At 47.6% G+C, this 25,710-nt stretch overlaps 1 protein-coding gene across 5 annotated transcripts in view; it reads left to right on the top strand.

Moving 5' to 3' along the window:
• Positions 1-25,710, top strand: part of LOC137422723 (interferon-induced protein 44-like) — a 229,449-nt gene that overhangs the window by 163,530 nt on the left and 40,209 nt on the right. For all 5 annotated transcript variants that reach the window (XR_013621953.1, XM_078770644.1, XM_078770639.1 and 2 more), the window contains one exon: positions 15,329-15,500. Coding sequence is in view for 4 of the 5 variants with exons in the window: in XM_078770644.1 (XP_078626770.1) it covers positions 15,329-15,500 (172 nt within the window). In the remaining variant the exon portion in view is untranslated. The remainder of the gene's footprint in view (positions 1-15,328; positions 15,501-25,710) is intronic.

Here is a 25,710-nt window from a genome sequence, read left to right as displayed (position 1 = left end):
ACGAAAGTTATTGGATCACAAGCGACGGACCGCTGAGAGAAAAACAAAGCCTCAAGGTTGTACACTAGGGTGGTCCTCAAATGTACACCAAAAAATAAAATTGGACTTTTTTCAGGTGCTTGTTGCTAAAATTGTTCCTTATTGTGAAAAAATGACATGTGCCAAAGATGGTTTCTATACGACTTTATTTACTACTGTCACACATGGGTTGAAAATTACAATGTTTCAGTATCGACACACGAAATTGTTTTTAATAAACTAACACTCAGATGTAATCCCAAATCAGTAAGAATGTATGACAATCATCATAAACACACAGAGTAAGAGTCCTCCAGACCATTGATTCCTCATTAATAAGTTCTGTGGTAATGTAGCGACCCATGGGTCCCCCAAAGCTCGAGACCAGCAACATAATCTCCTTGCCCCAGCTGGTGACGTAACCGGCGGACGAACCGCGGCGCCGAGGTTATAATTGTTTGCACCTGTCGGTCACATGACCACCAAAGCGTGCCTCGCCTGAGAGGCGTGGCTTTGGTTCTGACGTATGCTTTTTGGCTTGGATTATATGTATGCAAACCCGATAAACGGGCTTTCAGAGTTCCCGAGTTGATTATACATTAAAATATTCTCGGACGAGTTTGTGTCTTGTCCGTCACTTCGTTCGTCTCAAGCAGGAGCACTGCTCCTTCACTGGTGACCCCGAGTTTACGACACGCGATGGACACGGCAGTGTCCCTCAAATTGCCCACATTCTGGGAAGCACATGCCGCCGTCTGGTTCACTCAGGCGGACTCCCAGTTCGCCCTGCGTGGCATTACGGAGGACACCACTAAATACCATTACGTGGTCGCCGTGCTCGGCTCCGTGACCGCCGCCCGCTGCCTGAGCCTCCTCCAGAGCCCGCCCGCTGATGGCAAGTACGACACCATCAAGGCACTTCTTCTGGGCGCTTTCGCCCTCTCCCCGGCTGAACGCGCACGACGCCTGCTCGACCTTCCTGAGCTCGGCGATACGCGCCCGTCCGAACGTATGGAATACATGCTCGCGTTGCTCGGCGAGCACCCCTCGGATTTCCTTTTCCGAGAGCTTTTTCTCCGCCAGCTCCCGGCCCAGGTACGGGTCGCCCTGGCAAGCACGACCATCGCGAACCCCCGCGACCTCGCCAGGGAGGCCGACAAGATCTATTCGGCAAGCCAGCTCGTCGGGGTGGCTGCCGGGAGCCCGATCCCGACACGTCGACCGGAGCCCCCGCCAGACCCGGCCTGGTGTTATTTCCACGCCAGGTTCGGGCGGCGGGCCCGATCATGTCGACCCCCGTGCACGTTCGGCAAGTCGGGAAACGGTCGGGCCGGCGCTCACTACCAGCCATGAGCACCGGCCGTTCCGGAAGCCTGCTATTCATCGCGGACCAAGCGTCGGGGCGGCGTTTTCTCTGCGACACCGGCGTTCAGCTGAGCATCATTCCCGCTTCGGCGGAGGACAGGCGGGCCGCCATTTGCGGCCCCTCCTTAATCGCGGCCAACGGCTCCGCCATCCGCACCTTCGGCCCACGCACCGTCGCCCTCCGCTTCGGCAGCCAGCTCTTTCGCTGGGAGTTCGTGACGGCGGACGTCCCCATGGCTTTGCTCGGTGCCGATTTCCTTTGCGCCCATGGGCTGCTGGTCGACGTTAAACGCTGGCGTCTCGTCAATGCCGAAACTTTCAGCTCGCTGGCGTGCGCCTTGAGCCGTTCCGCGCCCACCGAGCTTTCCTGCGTCCTCCCGTTGGCAGACGACTTCGCGCGTCTCCTCGCGGAGTTCCCGGCCCTCACGCGACCGACGTTTTCGGCCGTCGCGGTGCGTCACGGCATCGAGCATCATATTCCCACTTTGGGCCCGCCGGTGTACGCCCGAGCTCGCCGTCTCGACCCAGCCAAACTCGCCGTCGCCAAGGCTGAGTTCGCCGCGCTGGACCGCCTCGGCATCATGTGGCGCTCCGACAGTACCTGGGCCTCGCCGCTGCACATCGTCCCGAAGCCGGGGGGCGGATGGCGGCCATGCGGCGACTACCGCCGCCTCAACGACGCCACTACCCCCGACAGGTACCCTGTCCTGCACATCCAGGATTTTTCCGCCCGGTTGGCGGGGCGGACCAGTTTTTCAAAAGTGGACCTGATTCAGGGGTACCACCAGGTGCCGGTCCGCCTGGCCAACATCCCGAAGACGGCCGTTGTTACACCCTTCGGCCTCTTCGAATTCCTCCGGATGCCCTTCGGCCTCAAAAACGTGGCACAGGCGTTCCAGCGCCTGATGGACGGCGTGCTGCGCGACTTGCCGTTCCTCTTTACCTACCTGGATGACATCCTCGTCGCCAGCACGTCCAGAGCCGAGCACCTCCTCCACCTCCGGACGCTGTTCGCCCGCCTCAGCGAGCACGGCTTGATCGTCAACCCGGCCAAATGTCACTTTGGTGCGGCGACGATCGACTTTTTGGGCCACCGCATCACCCGAAACGGCGCCGTGCTGCTACCGGCCAAAGTCGAGGCCATCGCCGCTTTCCCGTGCCCCCACTCCGTCAAGGCGCTGCAGGAGTTCCTCGGGATGGTGAACTTTTATCACCGCTTCGTGCCCTGAGCGGCGCAACTCATGCGGCCCTTGTACACCGCCCTCCGCGGCCAGCCGGCGAAGCGTGAAGTCGTCTGGTCCACGGACATGGACGCTGCTTTCACCGGCGCGAAACTGGCCCTCGCCAACGCCACGCTGCTGGCCCACCCGGTACCCCATGCTCCCATCGCCCTCACCACGGACGCCTCCGACTACGCCGTGGGCGCAGTTCATGAACAATGGGTAAACGGGGCCTGGCAGCCACTCACATTCTTCAGCCGGCAACTCCTGCCCAACGAGTTGAAGTACAGCACTTTCGACCGCGAGCTCCTCGGGCTGTACCTGGCCGTCCGCCATTTTCGCCACCTCCTGGAGGGCCGCCCGTTCATGGCCTTTGTCGACTACAAGCCATTGATTTTCGCCATGGCCAAGGTCATGGAGCCGTGGTCGGCCCGCCAGCAGCGCCACCTCTCCGCAGTGGCGGAATACACCACGGACATCCGGCACGTCGCCGGAAAGGACAACGACGTGGCCGACTGCCTTTCTCGAGCCGGCGCCAACGCCGTCCACCTCGGCGTCGATTTCGCCCTGATGGCGATGGACCAGGCCACCGACGGCACGGTGCAGGCGCTCCGGGTGGCGGACACGAGCCTCCGCTTGGCTGACGTCCCCTTCGCGGACACGGTCCTGCTTTGTGACGACTCCCAAGGCCGACCTCGCCCCGTTGTGCTGGTCACCTGGCGGCGTCGCATTTTTGCTTCGCTCCACGGCCTCTCTCACCCGGGCCAGAAGGCGTCCCAGAGGCTGGTGTCGGCACGTTTTGTCTGGCACGGGTTGCGACGGGACGTCCGCGACTGGGCCAACGCCTGCACACCCTGCCAGCGGGCCAAGGTCCACCGTCACACCCAGGCTCCGCTGGCTCCTTTCACCGTGCCCGAGCGACGTTTCGACAACGTCCACGTGGACCTGGTGGGTCCCCTTCCCCCATCGCAGGGGTTCACCCACCTGCTTACCATGGTGGACAGGACCACCAGGTGGCCGGAGGCCGTGCCCCTCGCCTCCACCACCACCGCCGACGTCGTCCAGGCGTTCATCGCCACCTGGGTCGCGCGTTTCGCCGCACCGGCGGACATCTCGTCGGACCGCGGCCCACAGTTCACGTCCGAACTGTGGGGCGCGGTCGCCCGCACGTTGGGCATTACCCTGCACCGCACCACGGCCTACCACCCCCAGGCCAACGGGTTGTGCGAGCGGTTCCACCGCTCCATGAAGGCCGCACTCATAGCCGGCCTCCAGGACGACGGCTGGGCCGACCGGCTCCCGTGGGTCCTTTTGGGCCTCCGCGCGGCTCCAAAGGAGGACCTCCAGGCGTCCACCGCCGAGCTGGTGTACGGCCAGGCCCTCCGCGTCCCGGGCGAGTTCATGCCCGACGCCACCAGCCCCTGGTCCGCCGCGTGCCAGCGCACGGACTTCCAGGAGGCCGCCCAAAGTTTCGCCCCGGTGCCCAAGTCCCGCCATGGCGACCCCCAATCCTACGTCCCCCCAGCACTCCGCACAGCGGAGTATGTCTTTGTGCGCACCGGGGGCCGCTCCGGCCACCATACGACGGACCCTTCCGGGTCCTACGACGGGACAACAAGTCCTTCGTCGTCAGCATCGGCGGCCGGGCGGACCGGATTTCGGTGGACCGCCTCAAGCCGGCCCACATGGACGTCGGCCAGCCGCCACGGTTGGCTCTCCCACTGCGGCGCAGCCGCCCCCCGTCCACTGCACCCCCCGCCCGGCCACCCACCACCACACTGGACCCCCCCGCCCCCGCGACCAGCCAGGGGTCGTTTCGGTCAGGTCATCCGGACCCCCCTCAGGTTGACCTTCCTGGACCAAGTCGATCCTGGGGGGGTGTGTATAGCGACCCATGGGTCCCCCAAAGCTCGAGACCAGCAACATAATCTCCTTGCCCCAGCCGGTGACGTAACCGGCGGACAAACCGCGGCGCAGAGGTTATAATTGCTTGCACCTGTCAGTCACATGACCACCAAAGCGTGCCTCGCCTGAGAGGCATGGCTTTGGTTCTGACGTATGCTTTTTGGCTTGGATTATATGTATGCGAACCCGATAAACGGGCTTTCAGAGTTCCCGAGTTGATTATACATTAAACATCTTCTCGGACGAGTTTGTGTCTTGTCCGTCACTTCGTCCGTCTCAAGCAGGAGCACTGCTCCTTCAGTAAATTATTTCCTCCTTATCTTCTTTGCGTCGGGGAACTGATGGCGATGCCACTCAACAACTTGCAACAGGTACTGGCGCTGCTGTTCATCCTTTATCAAGATTTGATTGTAGTCCTGTATTAATGCTACACCACGTTCTGCAAAGTCGTTGACAGTGGCAATACCGCGCAAGACTTGCTGTGATGACTGAAATGATGGGTCATCGGCCCACTCACCAGGGTCCTTTTCTAGGAAGTCAGTATTGACTTTGAATGCAGTAAAAATTCGCAGTGAGGCAGAGGAAACAAAATCTGCAACAGTCTTGGCAGCGATGGCTTCTTTTGCTGTAAGATCCACATGTACCCGTGGTTGAGGATTCTCTTGGCATTCTTATTTAAGAGCAGCTACTATCATTCGCTTGACATCAAGCTCAATACTATCGTCAAACAGAGCAAGTCCTGCCAGTTCTTCGCTGAGGTACCACAAGTGATTGGAAAGCTTTTTGCTGGTGGCTTCGGCAATCACTGAATCAGGATAGAAAATGAGTGCTTTTAAGAGAGCTAGGTCTCCAGCGGGAGCACCAATGGCAGATGGAGCGGTGAACCAGGCATTGGTATACACTGCTCCAACAAATGCTGTAAAACGCTTTATGCCAGTGAGTTCCTTTGGGGTCAGTCGAAACTGATCACGGAACAAGTAGATCTTGATTCAATAAATCACACGGGCCATCCATCTTGCCCGATGCATGGCTCCTAGCTGCATGAACCTGAATCCTCTCGGAGGATGCTCACCAAACAGAATAATAGTCAACTCAAGACGTTCACGGTAGTCATCTCGTAGTTGGCCCGATTCCAGTTTCTGGATGCAGAATGAAACGGCATCTTCTTTGCATCTTAAAAATACACCTGAAACTACAGAGTCCAGGTCATCAGGCATCATTGGCTTAAACTTGCTTTGGTCAATGGAATTCCAGTTTGACTGGAAACGCTTGAAGATGGCTATCTCAGGTCCTTTTGATGGACCAAGAAATGGTTTGAATGCTGCCATTGCTGCCTCTACCACTAGTTCCAGAATGTGATGCCGGCATGCAAAATGTAATAGTGGTCGTCCAAGCTTTTGCTGCAAAATAGTGCATGCACCAAGTGCTGAACCAGTGTTGCTGGCTGTCCTGTCAAAGCTCATACCTGCCACCATGTCTTGCAAATGCCATTCTTCGAGGCATTGCATAACAGCAGCAGCTGTTGCTAGTCCAGTTCCTGCTGGCAGCTTTGGCATACCCAGAAGCTTTCCAGTTCCTTGTGGGTCACTGACAATGACAGGAAGGCGATCAACTTTTTTAGTCCCATCGTCTGGAAGGAGTTTGCCATCCCAATGAACCACCAGACTTGTGTTTGGAGCATAGGATGCCTGGATGTCACCTGCAATAATTGTCTTCCGTTGGATCCGCCTGGATTTCCTGATCGATGCGCGGTTGATGGCCAGCTCTGAAGGGTCGTGTCCCAGAGCAGAGGCTGCTGCTGACAAGATGTGAACAGCTGATCGATCGCTAACCTTGGTGCGGTCGAGAGCTGCTGTTAGTTCCGGTGTAACAATGCTACTTGCACGCTTTCGGCTCTGCCTCTTTGAAGCAGATAGAACAGCAGAGTCGTCATGATCACTGGCTTCAGCACTGCTGTCTGTTGATGATGCTAGCTCAAGAGTCTCCTCTCGGGCTGCTTGCTTCTCTTTTTGATGCTGCTCTCTTTGTCAACACCTTGTCGCGTTGATGTGTCCGCTCCTCTTTTCCTGCTAGCACCTTGTCAACACCAACCATAAAGCCCCGTCGACCTGGCTCCCGTTGTTCCTTAAGAAATTCACGGTCCTCTGGTATTTTGATCAGATCAAGGACATCAACATGAGCAATGTCAAATAAGTCACGAAGACCGGTTTGAAACGGCTCTTCTTTCTTTATCTGAGGGACAGATCGCCGGCTCTTTCCTTTCAGGATGGATCTGTATTGTTCTACTTTTCTCTCTAGTTTTGCAATGATATTCAGCTCATCAGCAGTGGGGATCCGTGCTTTCTCCCAGATGCATAATGTCTCACGAACAACAGTTGTTGCGGCACTGCTTATGTCCAATTTCTCAGCATGATGTAGCTTAAAGTATCGCTGCAGAATCTTGCCAAGATGGGAGCCGAGTTTCTGGTAGTTTTTCAATATGGCAGCCTATCAGCCACACATGGTTCTTTTTTCTGGTTGCTCTTCTTGAAGTACTTGCACTCGCCATCATAACTGAAACAAACCGAAATAATTTCTGTATAGTGCTGATTAGCAGATTATCAGGGGCCATGTGACAGTGGTAAAAGTTTTCAAAATGAAATGGAATTTTACCCAATTTGTTCTCTCTGGAGGTGTAATTTAAAAAATGGAAAAGCACTTTAGAAAAGTTAATGTTTACATTTGAGGACCACCCTATTGTACACTGTACAAGGCCTCAAGACACGACACAAATTAACACGATTTTCAATACAGGTATGAAAGATTTGCACCGAAAATCTTCCTCGGGACACAATATACGTACACACACCATAAAATAAATACAGTTATAACGAAAATACAAATGGGAACAATTACTTAACTTCGATTTCAAATCACTCGCGACGCGGCAAAGGTCTTGCTCGCGACGCGGCAAACAGACGATTAAAACACCGATAAACTTCCAAGGTGCACACTATAACTGTCAGATGTCAGAGGAGCCTTCTACAGGTTCCAAACGGTGGATACCAGGTGTAATTGTAAAGCAGCATTCAGAGGCACGTTCGTACATTGTTTGGTCCCGTAACCGTCGACATTTACGTAAGAGCACCAGCGTAGCCATTGAGGGTGCTACCCTTGATCGGTCTTTCGTTGATACTGATAACGCTACCTGTGAGGTCCATGATGGCTGAAGCTGTTTGTCAGACTTTTAGCCTCCAGCTTGTGATACTGCACCTTCTGTAGATCTGGATGAGCCTGGCAGAACAGTCACCCAGCCAGTGTCTGCAGCTCGGTCAGTTACTCCTTGTGTAACTCGTACACGAAGTGGTGGTATCAGTCGTCAACCAGACAGACTCAACTTGTAGTGAACTGTAAATATTGTCCGTACCAATACAACAACACAACAACAGGCATTTTAAGGCCATTTTCCCGACTCGAGCCTGTCCGTACCAATATTCGATGTTTTTTTCTAATACTGAGTTGGATTTGATTTGTTGCAATGTAATGTGCATTTATTTACGTGTTTGATCTGTTGTTTTTGGTTTTGGACTAAGTTGGACTTTGCAAGCGGTCTCTGCTTTTACTTTTCTTACTGCATTGGTTTGCATCCCCACTATTTGCTCGTGTAACAATAACTTGGTCACTGCACTTTTCCTTATTGAGGGGATAGATGTAATGTATGTTTTAAGTGCCTGCAATTAAGAAGCAACTACATTGTTGTTGTTAGTTGTTGTTGTTGGTTGTCCCGAGGGACCCAGAAAAATAGACAGACTTCCTGTGTACCGGATGACCTAATGTTGGAGTCCGTCAATCGTCATGAAACTTCACCAAGTTGCAGAGGTCGTCACAAATTGAGAAGTCTATTGATTTTGAGGTCAAAGGTCATCTGGAGGTAAAATTTCCAAAATCGCCATTTTTAATTTGATTGACTTGAAAATTGAACACAATTTGTATATCGAATGACTAAATTGGGAAACCAACTATTTTTGAGGTGAAAAGGTCAAAGGTCAACTCAAGGTCAAACTTCCAAAATCATCAATTTTCATCTGAAAAACCATCAATTTTCATCCGATTGACTTGAAAATGTAACAGCATTTGCATAGTCCCTCACTGAATTGGGAAATCAACTATTTTAAGGTCAAAAGTTCAAAGATCAACTCAAGGTCAAACTTCTAAAATCATCAATTTTCATCTGAAAAATCGTCACTTTTAATCCTATTGACCCGAGCTTTGATCGAGATTGTCAATTTTAATCTTGATGAAATGGACAATTTGCTGGATTAATGGCAACCTTTGGGGGGAGGGGTGTATTTTGCAAGTGTCGTGCTCTACATGACGTTGTCTTCTTTGTTTGTTTGTTTGTTTGTTTGTTTATATGCGACCAAAACGTCTTCTTCTTCTGCATCTTCTTCTTCTTCTTCTTCAAATGAAATTAACACCGAAAACAGTCCGTAAAAATAACCACCTTTAGAGGCCATTTTTCCCCGCAAAGCGGGGGTTGGCCTTTTTCGGGAACCGTGGTTGTTGTTGTTTTTCGGTCCCCTTTTTGAAGCAATGTTTTACGGCCGGATGCCCTTCCTGACGCCAACCCTTTTTGCCGCCTTTAACGACAAACAGGGATTTACCAGTGAACTGGTACTCAATTAGCCGACCTCGGAAGGATGACAGGCTGAGTCAACCCCCCTGGCGTTAATTCAGCAATCGACCGGGATTCGAACCCAGGATCCTTGGATCCTAAGCCGGCACCCTAGCCGCTAGCCCAACACCGAAAACAGTCCGTGAATTCTTATAATTATGTTTAGACTGCTGAGACCACTCAGACCTTTGACGACCCTTTAAAATCCCCCAATACCCTTAAGACCACGAAGACCCCTGAAGACCCAAAATATCCTGAAGACCAAAAACACCCAGAAAACCCAAAAGCCCCTGAAGACAGCAAACACCCAAAATACACTTAAAGGCCCTGAGGATCCAAATGGCCCCAAAGACCCAAAATACCCCGAAGAACCAAAACACCCTGAAGACCCAAAAGATTCTTAAAGACTCAGAGGAACCAAATGACCCTTAACACCCAAAAGCCACTGAAGACCCAAAACACCCCGAAGACCCAAAACACTGTGAAGACCCAAAACACACCGAAGACCCAAAACACCGTGAAGACTCAACACACCCCAAACACCCAAAACACCCTGAAGACCACAAAGACCCTTAAAGACCCTTTTGACCCAAAACACCCCAAAGACCCAAAACACCCTGAATACCCCAAAGACCCTTAAATACCCTTTAGACCCAAAACACCCTTAAGACCACAAAGTCCCTGAAGACCCAAAAGACCCTGCAGAACCCAAAGATCCCAAAGACACAAAATACCCTTTAAGACACTGAAGACCCAAAAGACCCAGAAGACCAAAAACACCCCGAAGACACAAAACAGCCTGAAGACCCCAAAGACCCTTAAAGACCCTTTGGACCCAAAACACCCTTAAATACCCCGAATAACCTAAATACCCGAAAGACCCTTAAAGACCCAGAGGACCCAAAAGTCCCTTAAGACCCAAAAGCCCCTGAAAACACTGAAGACCCCAAAGACCCCGAAGACCCAAAAACACCCCAAAGACACAAAGGATTAATGTTAGCTCTTACACGAGCCTTGATCTTGCATACAAAAAAAACCCATAAAATAAACCATGCTTTTCGCTTCACGAGCACAGGGTAAAAATATCGTTTATAGACAAATCACTTGGTCACTGTCATGCCCAAATATCAGCTTCCCAGCTCAAAATGTGCCTGAAATATTGCCAGACAAGAAAGAAAATAAGTTATTGAATGATTAATTGCACAATTAAAATAAATAGTAATCGTAAAATTATTAGTTTCTTAATTAATTGGCTAATCGCATACCTAAACCACCACCGTTTCAGCTGAGTCTGTAACTTTTTGAAAATTGATTAAGCGGTTAATTATTCGAAAACTTAAATAATCGTTACATTGATTAATCAATAAATCAAAAATTCCCTTTACATCCAAATCACTTGGTCACTGTCGTGTCCAAATATCAGCTTTCAAGCTTAAATGGTGCCTGAGGTATTGCCCAGATGAGAGAAAATAAATAAGTACTTAACGATTCGATAATAATTATGGAAATCATTAATTGATTAATCGAAAAATTAAACGATGTTTTTGCAAAAGCGCTTGCTCATTATTGAGCCCAAATTTCAGCTTCCTAGCAAAAAGGATGGCGGAAATATTGCCCTGAAAAACAAGCAAACAAGAAAACAATAAAGATATCATGCAGAGCACGATAGTTACAAAAATCCACCTTTATCTCACTCCCCTCCAAAAAAGAGTTGCCATGGATACATCAAATTGTCCATTTCATTAAGATTTATAGCGGGCGAAACCGGTGTTGTGAATGAACGCGTACGTATTTTTCTTTCTGACGAGAGTGCACCAACTTACGAGTTTATGTTGAAAAAGCAGATTATGCTGGATCCTTTGAGATTTCCAAGCATTGACGCACAAAATCACTCAATGGAGGCCGCCATCTTCCGGATGCGGAAGTATGCATACAAATTTGAGAAAAAGTTCAATAGGAGTTTGTTTCACCCGTCTTTTTTTTGATTCAATCTTATGCACCTCTAATTTGTAATTAAAATACTTTAAGACCAACCCCGTTCACCGGGCCCACACGGGCCTGGTTATCTTCAATGAAAATCGTCACCAAACACCGGAACCAATGAGATTCGAGCATTTGAAAAAATATTTCAAAAAAGTTTATTACCGCGTTTCGGAGGCTGAAAACGGCGTCAAATATTCTAAAATTGACGAAGAATTATTTTTTTTAGAAATCTCGCGGCCGTAGGGGATAGTTTTTCACGGCCGGAAATATCCGAAGTTGAGACGGAATTCACCGAATTAAACAAGAAGTAAATTATATAAATTTTAATCTCATCCAGAATGCAAATGGTGTCATTTTGAACTAGGTACGGTACCTACTACACCTACCTACTACCAACTACCTAACCTACTGATGCCAGAGTGATGGGTAAAATAGTGGCAAGAGGCTTTGGCTTCGCCGGCTCATTGCGGCTTTGCAGTCAGGTACTAGTAGCCGGCGAAGCCGGTGTTGTGAATGAACGCGTACGTATTATGTTGAAAAGCCAGATTTTGCTGGATCCTTTTTAGAATTTCGAAGCTTTGATGCACCAAATCGCTCCATGGAGGCCGCCATCTTGCGGATGCGGAAGTATGCATAAAAAATTGCGAAAAGGTTCAATAGGAGTTTGTTTCACAATCTTATGCACCTCTAATTTGTAATTAAATACTTTAAGACCAACCTCGTTCCCCAGGCCTGCACGGGCCCTGGTTATCTTCAACGAAGATGTTCACGAAACACCAGAACCAATGAGATTCGAGCATTTGAAAAAATATTTGAAAAAAACCTTATTACCGCGTTTCGGAGGCTGAAAACGGCGTCAAATATTTTTTGTCAGGTTTTGTATTTTTGTGTTTTGTATTTTGTTTTGTTTGTATGTTTTGTTATGTTTTGTATGTTTTGTTTTGTTTTGTATTTTGTTTTGTTATTTTGTTTGTTTGTTGTAAACTAGGAGGCTTTGGCTTTGGCTTCGCCGGCTCATTGCGGCTTTGCAGTAAGGTCATATTATTTACGATCTTAATCAAAGCTCAATTCACCGGATGAAAATTGATGATTTTAGAAGTTTGACCTTGAGTTGACCTTTGACCTTTTGACCTCAAAAATAGTTGCATTCGCCATTCAGTGACTGATCACTGTGTGCATGTCACAATATCCTTAGCACTCAACAGGTCTGGCCTGTACGGTAGGGTGGCAAGAAGGAAGCCATTACTCAAAAAACCACACCTTGAGTCCTGTTTGAGGTATGCAAAAAAACCACTCCAAAGATTCTGAAGCTGTGTGGCAAAAAGTTTTGTGGTCTGACAAAACTTTTTGGCCTAAATGCAAAACGTTACATTTGGCAAAACCCAACATAGCACATCATCCAAAGAACACCATCCCTACTAGTCTAGTGGGTAGAAGGGGGGTCTGTGCACCCCCCTGGAATCAACTTCTAATGAAAGTCTCTATATCAGAAAAAATGCATAGAAAACGATTAGCTATGTTAAAAAATTCAAAAAGTATCCCACGTATCATTTTAATGCAAATTTATGCAAATTAGTGTCGCCATTACAGAAAAATACAATTTTCACTATATCTCAACCAATACTGTAGATAACTGCACAAATAGAATATCTAGACCCATTTTGAGGGTCAAATATCATGACTAAACAATTCTTGAAGCGACCAGATATCTCCATGACGTCATAATATGCAAATTAGAGCCACCATTAGCGAAAAATCAATTTTTTGGCATATCTTGGCCAATATTCCACATAACGCACAAATAAAGCCCATAAACCCATATTTTGAGGGTCACAAAACTTGAAAAAAACAAGAAAAAGCAAACAAACAAGCAAAAAATACTGTTAGGTGTTTCATAAAATTTTGATAGGATTAGGTTGCATAAGTTGCATCAGAGGACTTAGGCTGAGCTTAGGGTCCTATTTAATAGGTAGATCAGTGATTCACGATTTGGGGGTGATTTTTAGAAACTTCTTTCGCCAAGTAAATTTAGGCCTACAAATCTGTACTTAATACTTAATATATTAAAGATATTTGAGTTTCGTATTTTAAATTAATTTTCTAAAATTTGTAGCATTTGTTTTTCACTTGGAAGTTATGGTTTATGATGTGTAAATGAAGGTGGAAAAAAAAGTCTAATTTAATGCATTTTAATTCCAGTCTATAAGCCAACAAAAGGTGAAAATTTTGAAAGTAGGTGTCGACTTTCCATAAGTACTGTACGTGTGTGTCTGCATTTTTTCATTTTCTCGGCAACCGCTGGTCCGATTGACACAAACTTTTCACCATTGGAGCAGCTCCGCCTGTAGATTTTTTTCGTGTAATTACGACGCCATAGGTCACGTGGTACGGATGTCATCTTAGAAAAACGTTGCACCTCTATATCTCCGAAATCGCTCATTTGAAAAAAAATATCCATGGCTCATTGTCAGGTACTCCCAATGGGGAATAAAATATATTAATGTTGATGTCATCTGTGCCTTCATTATGACGTAATAATTCGATAAGTACAACGCTTGATCCGATCAGAATGAAAAAAAAATCTCAACTGTTAGTCCGAAGGACACAAAATGTTCACCATGGAGATTTCAAAATTTTCACCATGGAGATTTCAAAATTTTCACCATGCCTACTCCTGTAGAAATTAGTAGAGAGAGTGTGAGTTGGAGTGTAGAGAGTTGGCTCGCTCGAAGTAGACTGTGCGGGGTAAGTATTCTATGAATAAATACCATCTAGTTAGCTCACATGGAACGAAGTTCAGGGGAGCTTATGCGATGGCGCGTCGTCAGTCACTCCTTGCGTCCGTAAACACTTGAAAATTCTTCTCTGAAACCGCTGATGGGATTGCGACCAAATTTGGCACAAATGATATTGGTTATGTTCTGACTAAAGTTTGTTCACGGCATTTAAAAAGGCGGGGTCTAAGGGGGTCTACCGGGGGTCAAAGTAGATCCAGGTTTGACCCCCTAAAAGAGGAATTTGCTTTTTCCTCTAAAACTACACAAACTATTTCGATGAAACTTTACCACAACCTTCACCACCCTTGATGTACCAAAGTTAGTTCAAGGCATTAAAATAAAATCGGGGTGCAAGGTGGTTCATGGGGGGGCTTGCCCCCCAAATAGGTATTTGTTTTTTTCTCAGAATCGACACACACAATTGTAATGAAAATTCACCATATCTTTCAACATCCGTCATGTACCAATGCTCGTTCAAGGCAATGGAAAAATTCGGGTCTGAGGAGGTACACGCGGGGTGGGAGGGGGGGGGGGGGGGTTACCCCCCGAAATAGGTATTTTTTTGTTTGTTTGTTTAATGTCTTGTGATTATGTTAGTATGATTTTACATGCTGCCTTGTCTTGTCGCAAGCATTGAGAGTAGTTTAAAATACCTTTAGTCAGTGCAGTATACTGTTTATTCTACCAGATGAGCGCCAGGGGTATTGCCCCTATGTTAAAAAAAAAAAAAGCATCATGTCGCCTGCTGATCGGAGCTATTATTTTTGTGGTTGTACAAGCCGATCTCAAACTGCTCGATTAAGCTTGCAAGATCCGACTCCATCAAACTGGATAGGACCCAGGTTCTCTGTCCTGCGATATATTTGGTGTCAGGACTGGGTGGGATCCAGGATCGTTTTCCGTTGTAATATGCTTTCGAAGAAGGAAGCTTGGTGGCCATATAAAGCTTGTTTAGACTTATTTGATGTTATCCTATTGTTGTTCACCATTCTGTTTATGAAATCCTCTCCAAATGGAAATTAATGGTCCATGATAGTTTCTCTTTTAACATATGATATTTTTCATTCTCATAGTATCTGTGAATGGAAGGGGTGGGAAGAGAGAGGGTGGAAAAGAAAGACTCCGTTTAGCATTTCATTTGTGAATGTACTTCGAAACGTTATTTTCTTTGAGAAATATGACATTTCATGGCATTGCGTCATCATTCAGGCTCAATAAATGTTTTCGTGTTGTTTTGGCAGGTGACTTGCTTTTATCTTTATTGCATATCAATTGATGATTTATGGTCGACATTGAAGTTGCATTTCCATGTCTCATATGTTTTGGCATTTAAACTGCTTTGACATGACGTATTCGACCCACACATAACTTAATTATATTCCTTCTTTTTTACTTTTCCTTTGCAGTACAAACCAGATTGTGCGATTTCGAAGAGTGATCCAAAATACAGAAGTGAGACAACGTTGGGAGATCGAGTGCATTGTGTTGTTTATGTGATCAACTGTCGTCACATCGCTGTTTTGGGAGCACGCGTTTTAGCGAAATACAAAAACGTTCGTCAACACATCAGCAATGAAGGTAAGAATTTTTTTTTTCAAATGAATACACTCGTGTAAAATACAGAAAAGAAAATATCTTAAAGGTATTTTTCGATTCGTAATTGCCATGTGGTGAAGATATTGAATACCTATCACAGAGTGATTATATACATATATATATATAGTGATTATACCTATCAGAGAGTGATTATATACATATATATATATAGTGATTATACCTATCAGAGAGTGATTATATACATATATATATATAGTGATTATACCTATCAGAGAGTGATTATATACATATATATATATATAGTGATTATACCTATCAGAGAGTGATTATATACATATATATATATAGTGATTATACCTATCACAGAGTGATTATATACATATATATATATAGTGATTATACCTATCAGAGAGTGATTATATACATATATATATATAGTGATTATACCTATCAGAGAGTGATTATATACATATATATATATATATATATATAGTGATTATACCTATCAGAGAGTGATTATATACATATATATATATAGTGATTATACCTATCAGAGAGTGATTATATACATATATATATATAGTGATTATACCTATCAGAGAGTGATTATATACATATATATATATATATATATATATATATATATATATATATATATAGTGATTATACCTATCACAGAGTGATTATATACATATATATATATAGTGATTATACCTATCAGAGAGTGATTATATACATATATATATATATATATATATAGTGATTATACCTATCAGAGAGTGATTATATACATATATATTGTTGCGAATATGGAATTTGGCCTCCATATCCGCTTGTAAATATTCCCCTATTTTCTCCAATACTCCCCAACTTTCCCCGATCCCCCATTCCCTAGTCCCATTGCATGTAAATAACAATCAGTAGAGCCGACCTTCCCCTTATTCCCCCATTAAATGTCGTGCCCAGGTCCACCGCACCACAGGTAGACAACTTTCGGACATCTTCCTAGTTATTCTTATTCTATGTCAGTTAAGGCCTCGTCTCCATTAATTATGACTCTTCGTTGCACCAGAATGTGATTATATGGCATCAGTAGTGAGTTTAGGACCTTTCCCATACCTCCTCCCATCTTCTTCCCCAAACAACAACAATAACAACAACTACAACAACAATTACAACAACAACAGAGGAGATGGCGGCGGAGCGGGGGAGGAGGCGTCCTCACACCGGCTCGATTAGCTCCAGACCATGCGCTCCACGGGGTCACCCCGAAGGGGCTGGCTGTCAGCTCCTCGTCAGGGGCGGAGCCAGTAACCCCCCCCGCAAGCACCCAATGAGAAGCAACGTGCCGATTCCACGAGGCGGAGCTAACGAGCCGAGGGCGTGTCACTCCCCGCCGGATATACGCAGCCGCTTGCCGGACGTGACGTGAGATGCGCCTCAGCTTGGAGAGAGAAGCCACCGCCACCCCCAGCGCGACGATACCTCCCCGCATCTTTGGACCGAACTGGACCGTACGTGATCCTGCCCTGAGCCCAGGTGCACCTGGAGCGATCGCTACCCGCTTTCGTTGCAATCAAACCCCCGTGTGAGTGAGCCTTGTCCCGTTTATTTGTCGTCTGTTGGGGTTAATATAAGCGTGTTTAAGTGCCCACCTTCCTATGTTTCCCTCTTGTCCCTGTAATCTAAACCTTCCGCATTATTGTAATAACAACCTTTGAGAACCGTATCCCTGGTGTCGTGTCGTATTAATTCCAGCCGTGTGTCTTCTTTTTCCTTCATTGGTCTAGCATAGCGCGATTAGTCAACCCCGGGTGCAATCGGGGTAACTTGTGCAGACGTGGTCATACCATAAAACCGCTCGGTAAATAACATCCAAGCCACGTCTGTAACAATTGGTGTCGAGGAGTGGAATTCGAACCCGGGACTAAATTAGTTAGGCCCAAATTTTGGGAGGGAAAATCGATTCGGAGCGCGTTTCCCGCGCGAAATTATAACGGCGAAATTTCAATTTGTTTTACGAAAATAAAAAATAAAAACCGAATTTTGAAAGTCGCGCTATGGCGGATCAAGACAGCTGGGGTCCGGTAAAGGAGAGTGAGGTAGGGTCGATCCAGGACCAAAATGAGGGACAGGAGGAGAGCGAAGCAGTGAGGGCGGCAGGTTCGCAAAATAGCGCCGTCACGCACGAAGAAGCGGGCGCGCAAAATGGCGCCTCGCTGGTCACCGTGCCCGCGACCGAAGTAGCGCCGCTGGGAAGATTGGAACTTTTTTTTATACAAATGACGGCCCTTATGGAAAAGAATAGTGAGCGATTGGAAAACCAAATGGGGGTAATGGGAAACCAAATGGGGGTAATGAGGGACGAAGCGAGGGGTACCAGTGAGAAGTTAGACAATAATTTTGAGGAGTTAGACAAGAAAATTGGGAAGTTAGACAATAATTTTGAGGAGTTAGACAACGGGATAAAAGAAGTAAAGAATGGGTTAACGGGGGTAGAAAACAGAATGGCCGCTCAAGAGAATCAGATAGAGGGAGTGAAACATGGGTTAACGGGGGTAGAAAACAGAATGGCCGCTCAAGAGAATCAAATGGAAGGGATGCAAAAAGGGTTAGAGGGGTTAGAAAACAGTATGGAAGGCAAATTGAGGGACATGAGGGACCAAGCGGAAAGGGAAGTTAACCAAATGGGGCAGCAGATAGAGGGGGTCAGAATGGGGGTAGAAACCAAACTGGATGCTCACAGGGAGGAAATGGAGCAGATGAGGGTGGCATCTGGGCAGGAGATGCAAGTGATGGGAGAGGAGATCAGAAGAGGAGTGAGTGAGGAGGTCGGAGGAGTGCGCGAGGAGGTGAGGCACTGTAAGGAGCGCATGGAGAAAGAGGTGAGAAAGGGGACTGTAAAGTTACAAGGGGGCATAGAGGACCTGACGCAGGAGGTGGAGCAGCTGACGGTGGGACAGACGGAGTTAGTGGAGCAGGTTCAAAGGAACACTGCGGTATTAGGAGGGTTGAAAGCGACACAAAACGACATAAAAAACGACTTGATAGCGACAAAGAGGGAATGTCAGATGGTACGTGAGGGACTGACAACGAGGTTGGACGAGGTGATAGAGGTAATGGAGACGAAGGACCGGCAGGTGAGGACGCACATGGAAACGGTCAAGGTAGCCTTGGAGGACGAGCTTGAGGAGACGTACCGGGGAATAAAAGAGGTGAGGCACAAATTAGAAGAAGTGGAAGAAGGGGTGAGCGAAATTAAGAAGCGACGGAGAGGAGATAACAAGGAGATAAAAGAGGAGATAAAAGAATTGGTCCAAAGTCTGTGTTTGGATCGTGATGTGCTCATTAACCGGATGAGGGATTCGCAGGTGATGGAGGAGAAGCGAAGAGGAAGAGGACCCGGTGTAAGTGGTGACCAATATGGTCGTGCGTATGATGCGCCAGGGGATTTAAGAAGCTTGGGGGTCGAGATAGACCCGGGTGTTCGTGAGAGGCCGTTGGTGAAGTGTGCGACAGGTCTGGTGTGCGAAAGAGGAGGTGTGCGAGAAAGTCCGACTCTGGGGTGTGTGAGGAAAAAGTGCGTGCCAAGGAGTGAGTGTGCTGGCGGGAGTGAGTCGGTCGTAGCGCGTGTGCGAGGGAGCACATGGAAGCGTGGTGTGGTGAGTGTTACAGAGGGTGTGACCGGAGAGTGTGCGCAAGAGTGTGCGCGAGAAAGGTGTGTGACGGCCAGGTGCATGAGGAAAGAGTGCGCTGTCAGAAGTAAGGAAGAGTGTCCACCTGTGGTGAGTGTTACAGAGGGTGTAACGGGAGAGTGTGCGCGAGAAAGGTGTGTGACGGACAGGTGCATGAGGAAAGAGTGCGCTGTCAAGAGTAAGGGTGAGTGCGCTGTCAGGAATGGAGGTGAAAGTAGTGGGAGTGACATGGAGCGTGAGTTAGTTGTGACAGGTGAGCGAGGATGTACACCTGGGATGGAAGGATGCACACCTGGAATGGTAGAGCGTGAGTGGGAATGCACGCTGGAGTTGGTGGTGAGGCACGTGGTTGGGTGTGCGAATGAGAGCACACCTGTGATTGTCACAGAGCAGGTGACCGAGGAGGGGGTGCGAAGCGGTGTATTGGTGAGGTGTGCGAGCAACGAATGTGTGCCAAAGTGTTCGGTGGTCAGGTGTGTGACCAAGGCTGTGAGTGGAATGGGTGTACCTGGGTGTGTAAGGAAGGGTACGAGGAGCATGGGCACAGCTGGATGTGTGAGCAAGGAACGGGCTGCGGGGTGTAAGCGTCCAGGTGAAGCATCGACGTTACACGGGTTAGAGGTTAGAGCGACTTTTAGCCGAAGCGGGCCCTCGGTGCGTGCCGGGCCTCGCTTTGAACGGCCGCGTCCAGGCTCCACTAGGTGGAGCGGGCAGCTGGATAGGAAGGGTCGTCATGGCGACCACTTTTTGGTGAGACGTGCCGGCAGGTCTAGATCGGGGCATTGGATGGCTCCACGCCGAGGTGGTGTGTGGGATCTCGGCACGGGTAAGCCCCCGTCCCTGCACCGAGTGCCGGACGCATCCAGCCGCAGGCACAAAACAACCAGCATCCATTGCTTGGCTTTACGAAGCCGGGCTTTGGACAGGAATTGGCGCACCGAGAGGCAGTAGTGAGTAGACTGGGTGATGAGGTTAGTGTTTTGGCCCCGAAATTAGAAAAAGGCGAAATTTGATGATTGGCAAAGGATTGGCAGAGTGATGATTGGTAATGGTACAGTGATTGGCAGTGGTGATTGGCAGATGATGGGCAGTGATTGGCAAATTTTTGATTTGTTGAAATTTGATGTGCAAAATTGGTAGTGAGAGACCCCCGATGGGGTGGGATGGCATCCCTGCCACCCTGCCCAAGTGGGGGCAAATGCGCACTAGATTATGGGGTGTATGGCAGTGAAAACTAGCCCGGGTGGGTTAGGTTATATTGAGGTTATATTGATAGGGATCTAGCGAAGATGACAGTAGGTAACGTTAAGTTTAGTTAGTGACTGATACCTGTAGTGGGGACGCAGGTAGTTTAGTGTGGTTGATAATGACGAGGGAGCGCAATAGTTTAAAGGGACGACTGGGAAGCGCAAGTTTCAGAAGGGAGTAGTTAGCTGAGATGATGCTGTGTGTGTGAGAATTGAACAGGTGTGATTGCACAGGTGTGCAACTGGACAGGTGTGTGGAGCAGTGTGTGAGTAGTGAGTGTGTGGATCAGCGCGAATGCGCTTGGGGAGAGAAGGGTGCAGGTGGCACCAGGTGTGAGAGCACAGGTGTGCAAGTACAGGTGTGTGGAGAGAGTTGGAGTAAGTGGTACGGAGTGGTGTGCATGGTGCGAAGGTGTGAATGGGGGAAGAGTGGACCCCCATCACGGATACCCGGGGCGGGTAGTGTAAGTGTTAGGTAGAGGGTACAGGTAAATTGTGGTTGGATATTGGCATCTGTGGTGCGGTTGCAGAATGGTGTTGTGAATGGGTGCATTAGTGTTGTGGAAATGGCGGGGCGTGTAGCCTGTTAGTGTGTGTAGTTGGTTGGGCACTCCACCACTGTGAGGATGTCGGCCAGGTGAGGCCGCAGGTGGGCTCTGGGAGCCGGTAGAGTTGTGGATGGGGCCCGAGGATCCGGAGGATGGACCCGGGTAGCCCAGTGCCAGAGAGGGCACGGAGTGGGGAGAGCGCCAGAGGGCCTTCCCCAGGTAGATAGGTTAGGGTAAGGAGCAGGTAAGCTCGGAGGCAACTACAGTGGTGGAGGTGTGCAGGTGGGTAGACCCACTGGGAGAGGTACACGCCACAGCCCAGAAATTGTACGAGGGCACCGGGAGATGAATCGGGGGAGTGAGACCCCAAATTGAAGAGCACCACAGTTTGGCCAATGGGAATTGGTTTTTAGAACCCATAGAGTAAGAGGGCCAATGGTTTGGCCGGAGAAAGACCCCGGGTAGTGTAAAGTTGTTAAAGTCATTTAGGAAATAGTTAGGATTGAAGAACCTGTCGCACCATACGCAGCCACTTACCTGTGGTGATGATGATGACTCCACACCTGTGTTTTCTTTGTTTTGTTGCAGGAGATGAATCGCTGTGTGGATTTGTGAGACGCATCACGACGTGGATGAGACATTGGGGTGATTCCATCTCTCCCTCCCTAGGAGGGACTGATGATGAATTGGTAATGGCAAATTATGATGTTGAGTTGGAGATGGCAAATTTTGATGAGAGTTGAAAATGGCAAATTTGATTGGTTAGGAGGGAGAGAAGACGAATTTGGTTTATGGGAGGAACGGGGAAGACAGTAGGGATGTTTGTTGATTTGTAAAGTAGATGTTTATGGGTAGTGTTGTGTTTTGTGGATACAGTAAGGGGTAAGGGAGGGGCCATGTAGGTTACCTGGTGGGGGGGGGGCGTACGATAGGAACGTACCTGTCTCACCTGGTTCCCATGTGCCCCCAGTGTGCATTACCTTATATTGCGTGCACTTTTGCGCCCTTACCACCTTACTCACTTGTTTCTTCTTTTGTCTCCCACCTCCGAGGATCTGGCTTTGGGGTAGAGAGAGAGGAGAGAGAGGTGCTGGCTACGCAGTTGTGGGCCTGCACTTTCGCTGTTGGCTGCCTGGATCGATACACCATATGGACCGCAATGTTTGTGGCCACCCACAATGGACCGCAGCTCTTTTGCGGCCAAGCACCACCCGTGGAAGGACCTATGGGTCAACGTGGCACCTATGCCATAAAGGTGAACCACTGTTAATTAACACCAAGTGCACCACAAGAAGAGCAAGAGACACCTGCAGGGTTAGGGGTTGTCGAATTTATTTTTATTCCAATGAACAATGGTGACTGCACCGATTGGTGGTGGGGTGGTGCTTTTGATGCTCGGGAAGGGTGCTCTGCACGTTATTAAAGGCCGTCGGCCACAGAGCACTCGTGGGTTGGTGTATCGATGCTGGCAAGCGCGCTCTCTCTATGCATAACATCTGCATGTGTTCCTCCAAAAACAGGTCCTGGATCGTAGTGTAAATAGCAGCATAGTCTTGTAAATAATGCTCCCTACCGGCTGTATGTTTAGTTTGCGAATTCTTTCCGGATTCGGTTATCCTGTGGGTGTGTTTCTGTGAGGAGAAGGGTGCAACGTCGCAGGGGGACATATTTACTCATTTGTGAATATCTGTAAAACTGTCGCACTCAGGGTAGAGTTAATAGTAGAGGGAACTACATTGCGTGCCACACTAAAGTAGGTAAAAATTTATCGGGTCGGGACGCCCCGAGGGTAGAGAAGGGTGCAATGTTGCGAATATGGAATTTGGCCTCCATATCCGCTTGTAAATATTCCCCTATTTTCTCCAATACTCCCCAACTTTCCCCGATCCCCCATTCCCTAGTCCCATTGCATGTAAATAACAATCAGTAGAGCCGACCTTCCCCTTATTCCCCCATTAAATGTCGTGCCCAGGTCCACCGCACCACAGGTAGACAACTTTCGGACATCTTCCTAGTTATTCTTATTCTATGTCAGTTAAGGCCTCGTCTCCATTAATTATGACTCTTCGTTGCACCAGAATGTGATTATATGGCATCAGTAGTGAGTTTAGGACCTTTCCCATACCTCCTCCCATCTTCTTCCCCAAACAACAACAATAACAACAACTACAACAACAATTACAACAACAACAGAGGAGATGGCGGCGGAGCGGGGGAGGAGGCGTCCTCACACCGGCTCGATTAGCTCCAGACCATGCGCTCCACGGGGTCACCCCGAAGGGGCTGGCTGTCAGCTCCTCGTCAGGGGCGGAGCCAGTAACCCCCCCCGCAAGCACCCAATGAGAAGCAACGTGCCGATTCCACGAGGCGGAGCTAACGAGCCGAGGGCGTGTCACTCCCCGCCGGATATACGCAGCCGCTTGCCGGACGTGACGTGAGATGCGCCTCAGCTTGGAGAGAGAAGCCACCGCCACCCCCAGCGCGACGATACCTCCCCGCATCTTTGGACCGAACTGGACCGTACGTGATCCTGCCCTGAGCCCAGGTGCACCTGGAGCGATCGCTACCCGCTTTCGTTGCAATCAAACCCCCGTGTGAGTGAGCCTTGTCCCGTTTATTTGTCGTCTGTTGGGGTTAATATAAGCGTGTTTAAGTGCCCACCTTCCTATGTTTCCCTCTTGTCCCTGTAATCTAAACCTTCCGCATTATTGTAATAACAACCTTTGAGAACCGTATCCCTGGTGTCGTGTCGTATTAATTCCAGCCGTGTGTCTTCTTTTTCCTTCATTGGTCTAGCATAGCGCGATTAGTCAACCCCGGGTGCAATCGGGGTAACTTGTGCAGACGTGGTCATACCATAAAACCGCTCGGTAAATAACATCCAAGCCACGTCTGTAACAATATATATAGTGATTATACCTATCAGAGAGTGATTATATACATATATATATATATATATATATATATATATATATATAGTGATTATACCTATCACAGAGTGATTATATACATATATATATATAGTGATTATACCTATCAGAGAGTGATTATATACATATATATATATATATATATATAGTGATTATACCTATCAGAGAGTGATTATATACATATATATATATAGTGATTATACCTATCAGAGAGTGATTATATACATATATATATATAGTGATTATACCTATCAGAGAGTGATTATATACATATATATATATAGTGATTATACCTATCAGAGAGTGATTATATACATATATATATATAGTGATTATACCTATCAGAGAGTGATTATATACATATATATATATAGTGATTATACCTATCACAGAGTGATTAAGGGTTCAATTTTCATTGCAAGAGCTGGTGTTATGGGTTTGGAATTGAAGATTCTGCAAAGTGAGATCGTCTCAGGAGAATTAGCATGTTGCTATTGATTTGTTGGTAAAACATTATCAGGTTCATTAATGGCCTCAGGATTGTCATCTGCCTTCCTTATGTGGTATGCATGTGGTTTTTGTAGACAAAGTCAAGGTTCCTGAAAGAGCTGGAACATAAAACGAACCAGGAAGCAGAAAACAAAAATAGTAGAAAGAGGAAAATGGAGAAGAGGTAAACACACCAACAGCAGGATTGAGTGACAAAATAGAGGAAGGATGAGGAGTAGTAGAGGTGAGAGTGAGGAAACAGGTGGGCTTGAGTGAAGCTTGATTAGAGTGAGGCAATAGGTGGGCTTGAGTGAGGACGGGGCGGTTTGAAAGGGGTAGAAAAGATCATGTTTTGGTTGTGGGAATATCAAATGGTGGTGAAAATATGTTTTGAAGATCTGGAGGGAAATCAAGACTCTCTGCTCACCTTCACTCCTTCATTCCTCCTTTCTCCCACCTCTGGAACAAACTCCCTCACTCTCTTCAATCCCACTCCACCCTCCAGGTCTTTAAAACAGCTGTTCACCACCATCTCTTATCCTCCCCCATCCAAAACCTTGATCTTTTCTACCCCCGCTAATTTCGGTCCCCTTGTGTTTTATACCTCTCCCCCCACCCCCCTCCCCTTCCCACGCCTCCTGCCCCCAAGCCCTCTCCCTCCCACACTTCTCCCTGCTCTTAAATGTTGTGGTTGTGTGCTTCCCCTTCTCTCCCCATCTTGTTTTCCGCTCCCTCTTTTTATATATTTTGTTTGTCTGGTTGATTTGTTTGTGAAATAAATGTTAGCTATTTCACGAGCCTCGATTCAGTATACAAAAAAAAAGGAAAAGAAAAAAAAAGAAAAAAAAAAGGAAGAATTAGATGAAAGAGAAGTATTTGTAAGATGCTTCCTTGTCCACCTCCTGTATTGCTGTAGTTAGGTCAATTTCATGTTGTGTATTTTTGTTTGTTTACCTAGTATGAATATACACTTTTTTGTATATAATGTCGAGGCTCTTGTAAGAGCGAACACACAAAACACATCAAAACAAACAGAAACACCCATGAAACAACGAATAAAGGGAGCGGGAGATAAGAGGGGCAGAGAGAGAGGAAAGCAACTGTGGAGAACACAGCAACTGTGAAGAACAGGGACATTGGGAGATCTGTGGAAGGGAGAGTGCTGGTGCAGGGTACACAGTATAAAACAGATGGACAGTACGAGGAGTTTTTGGAAAGAAAACTGAATTTGAAAAAGGTGGATTTTGGGTGCATTAACGTAACAGGGTAGAAATGATGAAGGTTTTGGATGGGGGAAGATGAGAGATGGTGGTGAACAGCTG

Source organism: Myxine glutinosa, chromosome 1 (genome assembly GCF_964187855.1).
Source record: "Myxine glutinosa chromosome 1, kmMyxGlut1.1, whole genome shotgun sequence".
NCBI lineage: Eukaryota > Metazoa > Chordata > Myxini > Myxiniformes > Myxinidae > Myxine > Myxine glutinosa.
The sequence above is the reverse complement of the archived record's forward strand: the minus strand, read 5'-3'. Positions and strand labels throughout refer to the sequence as shown.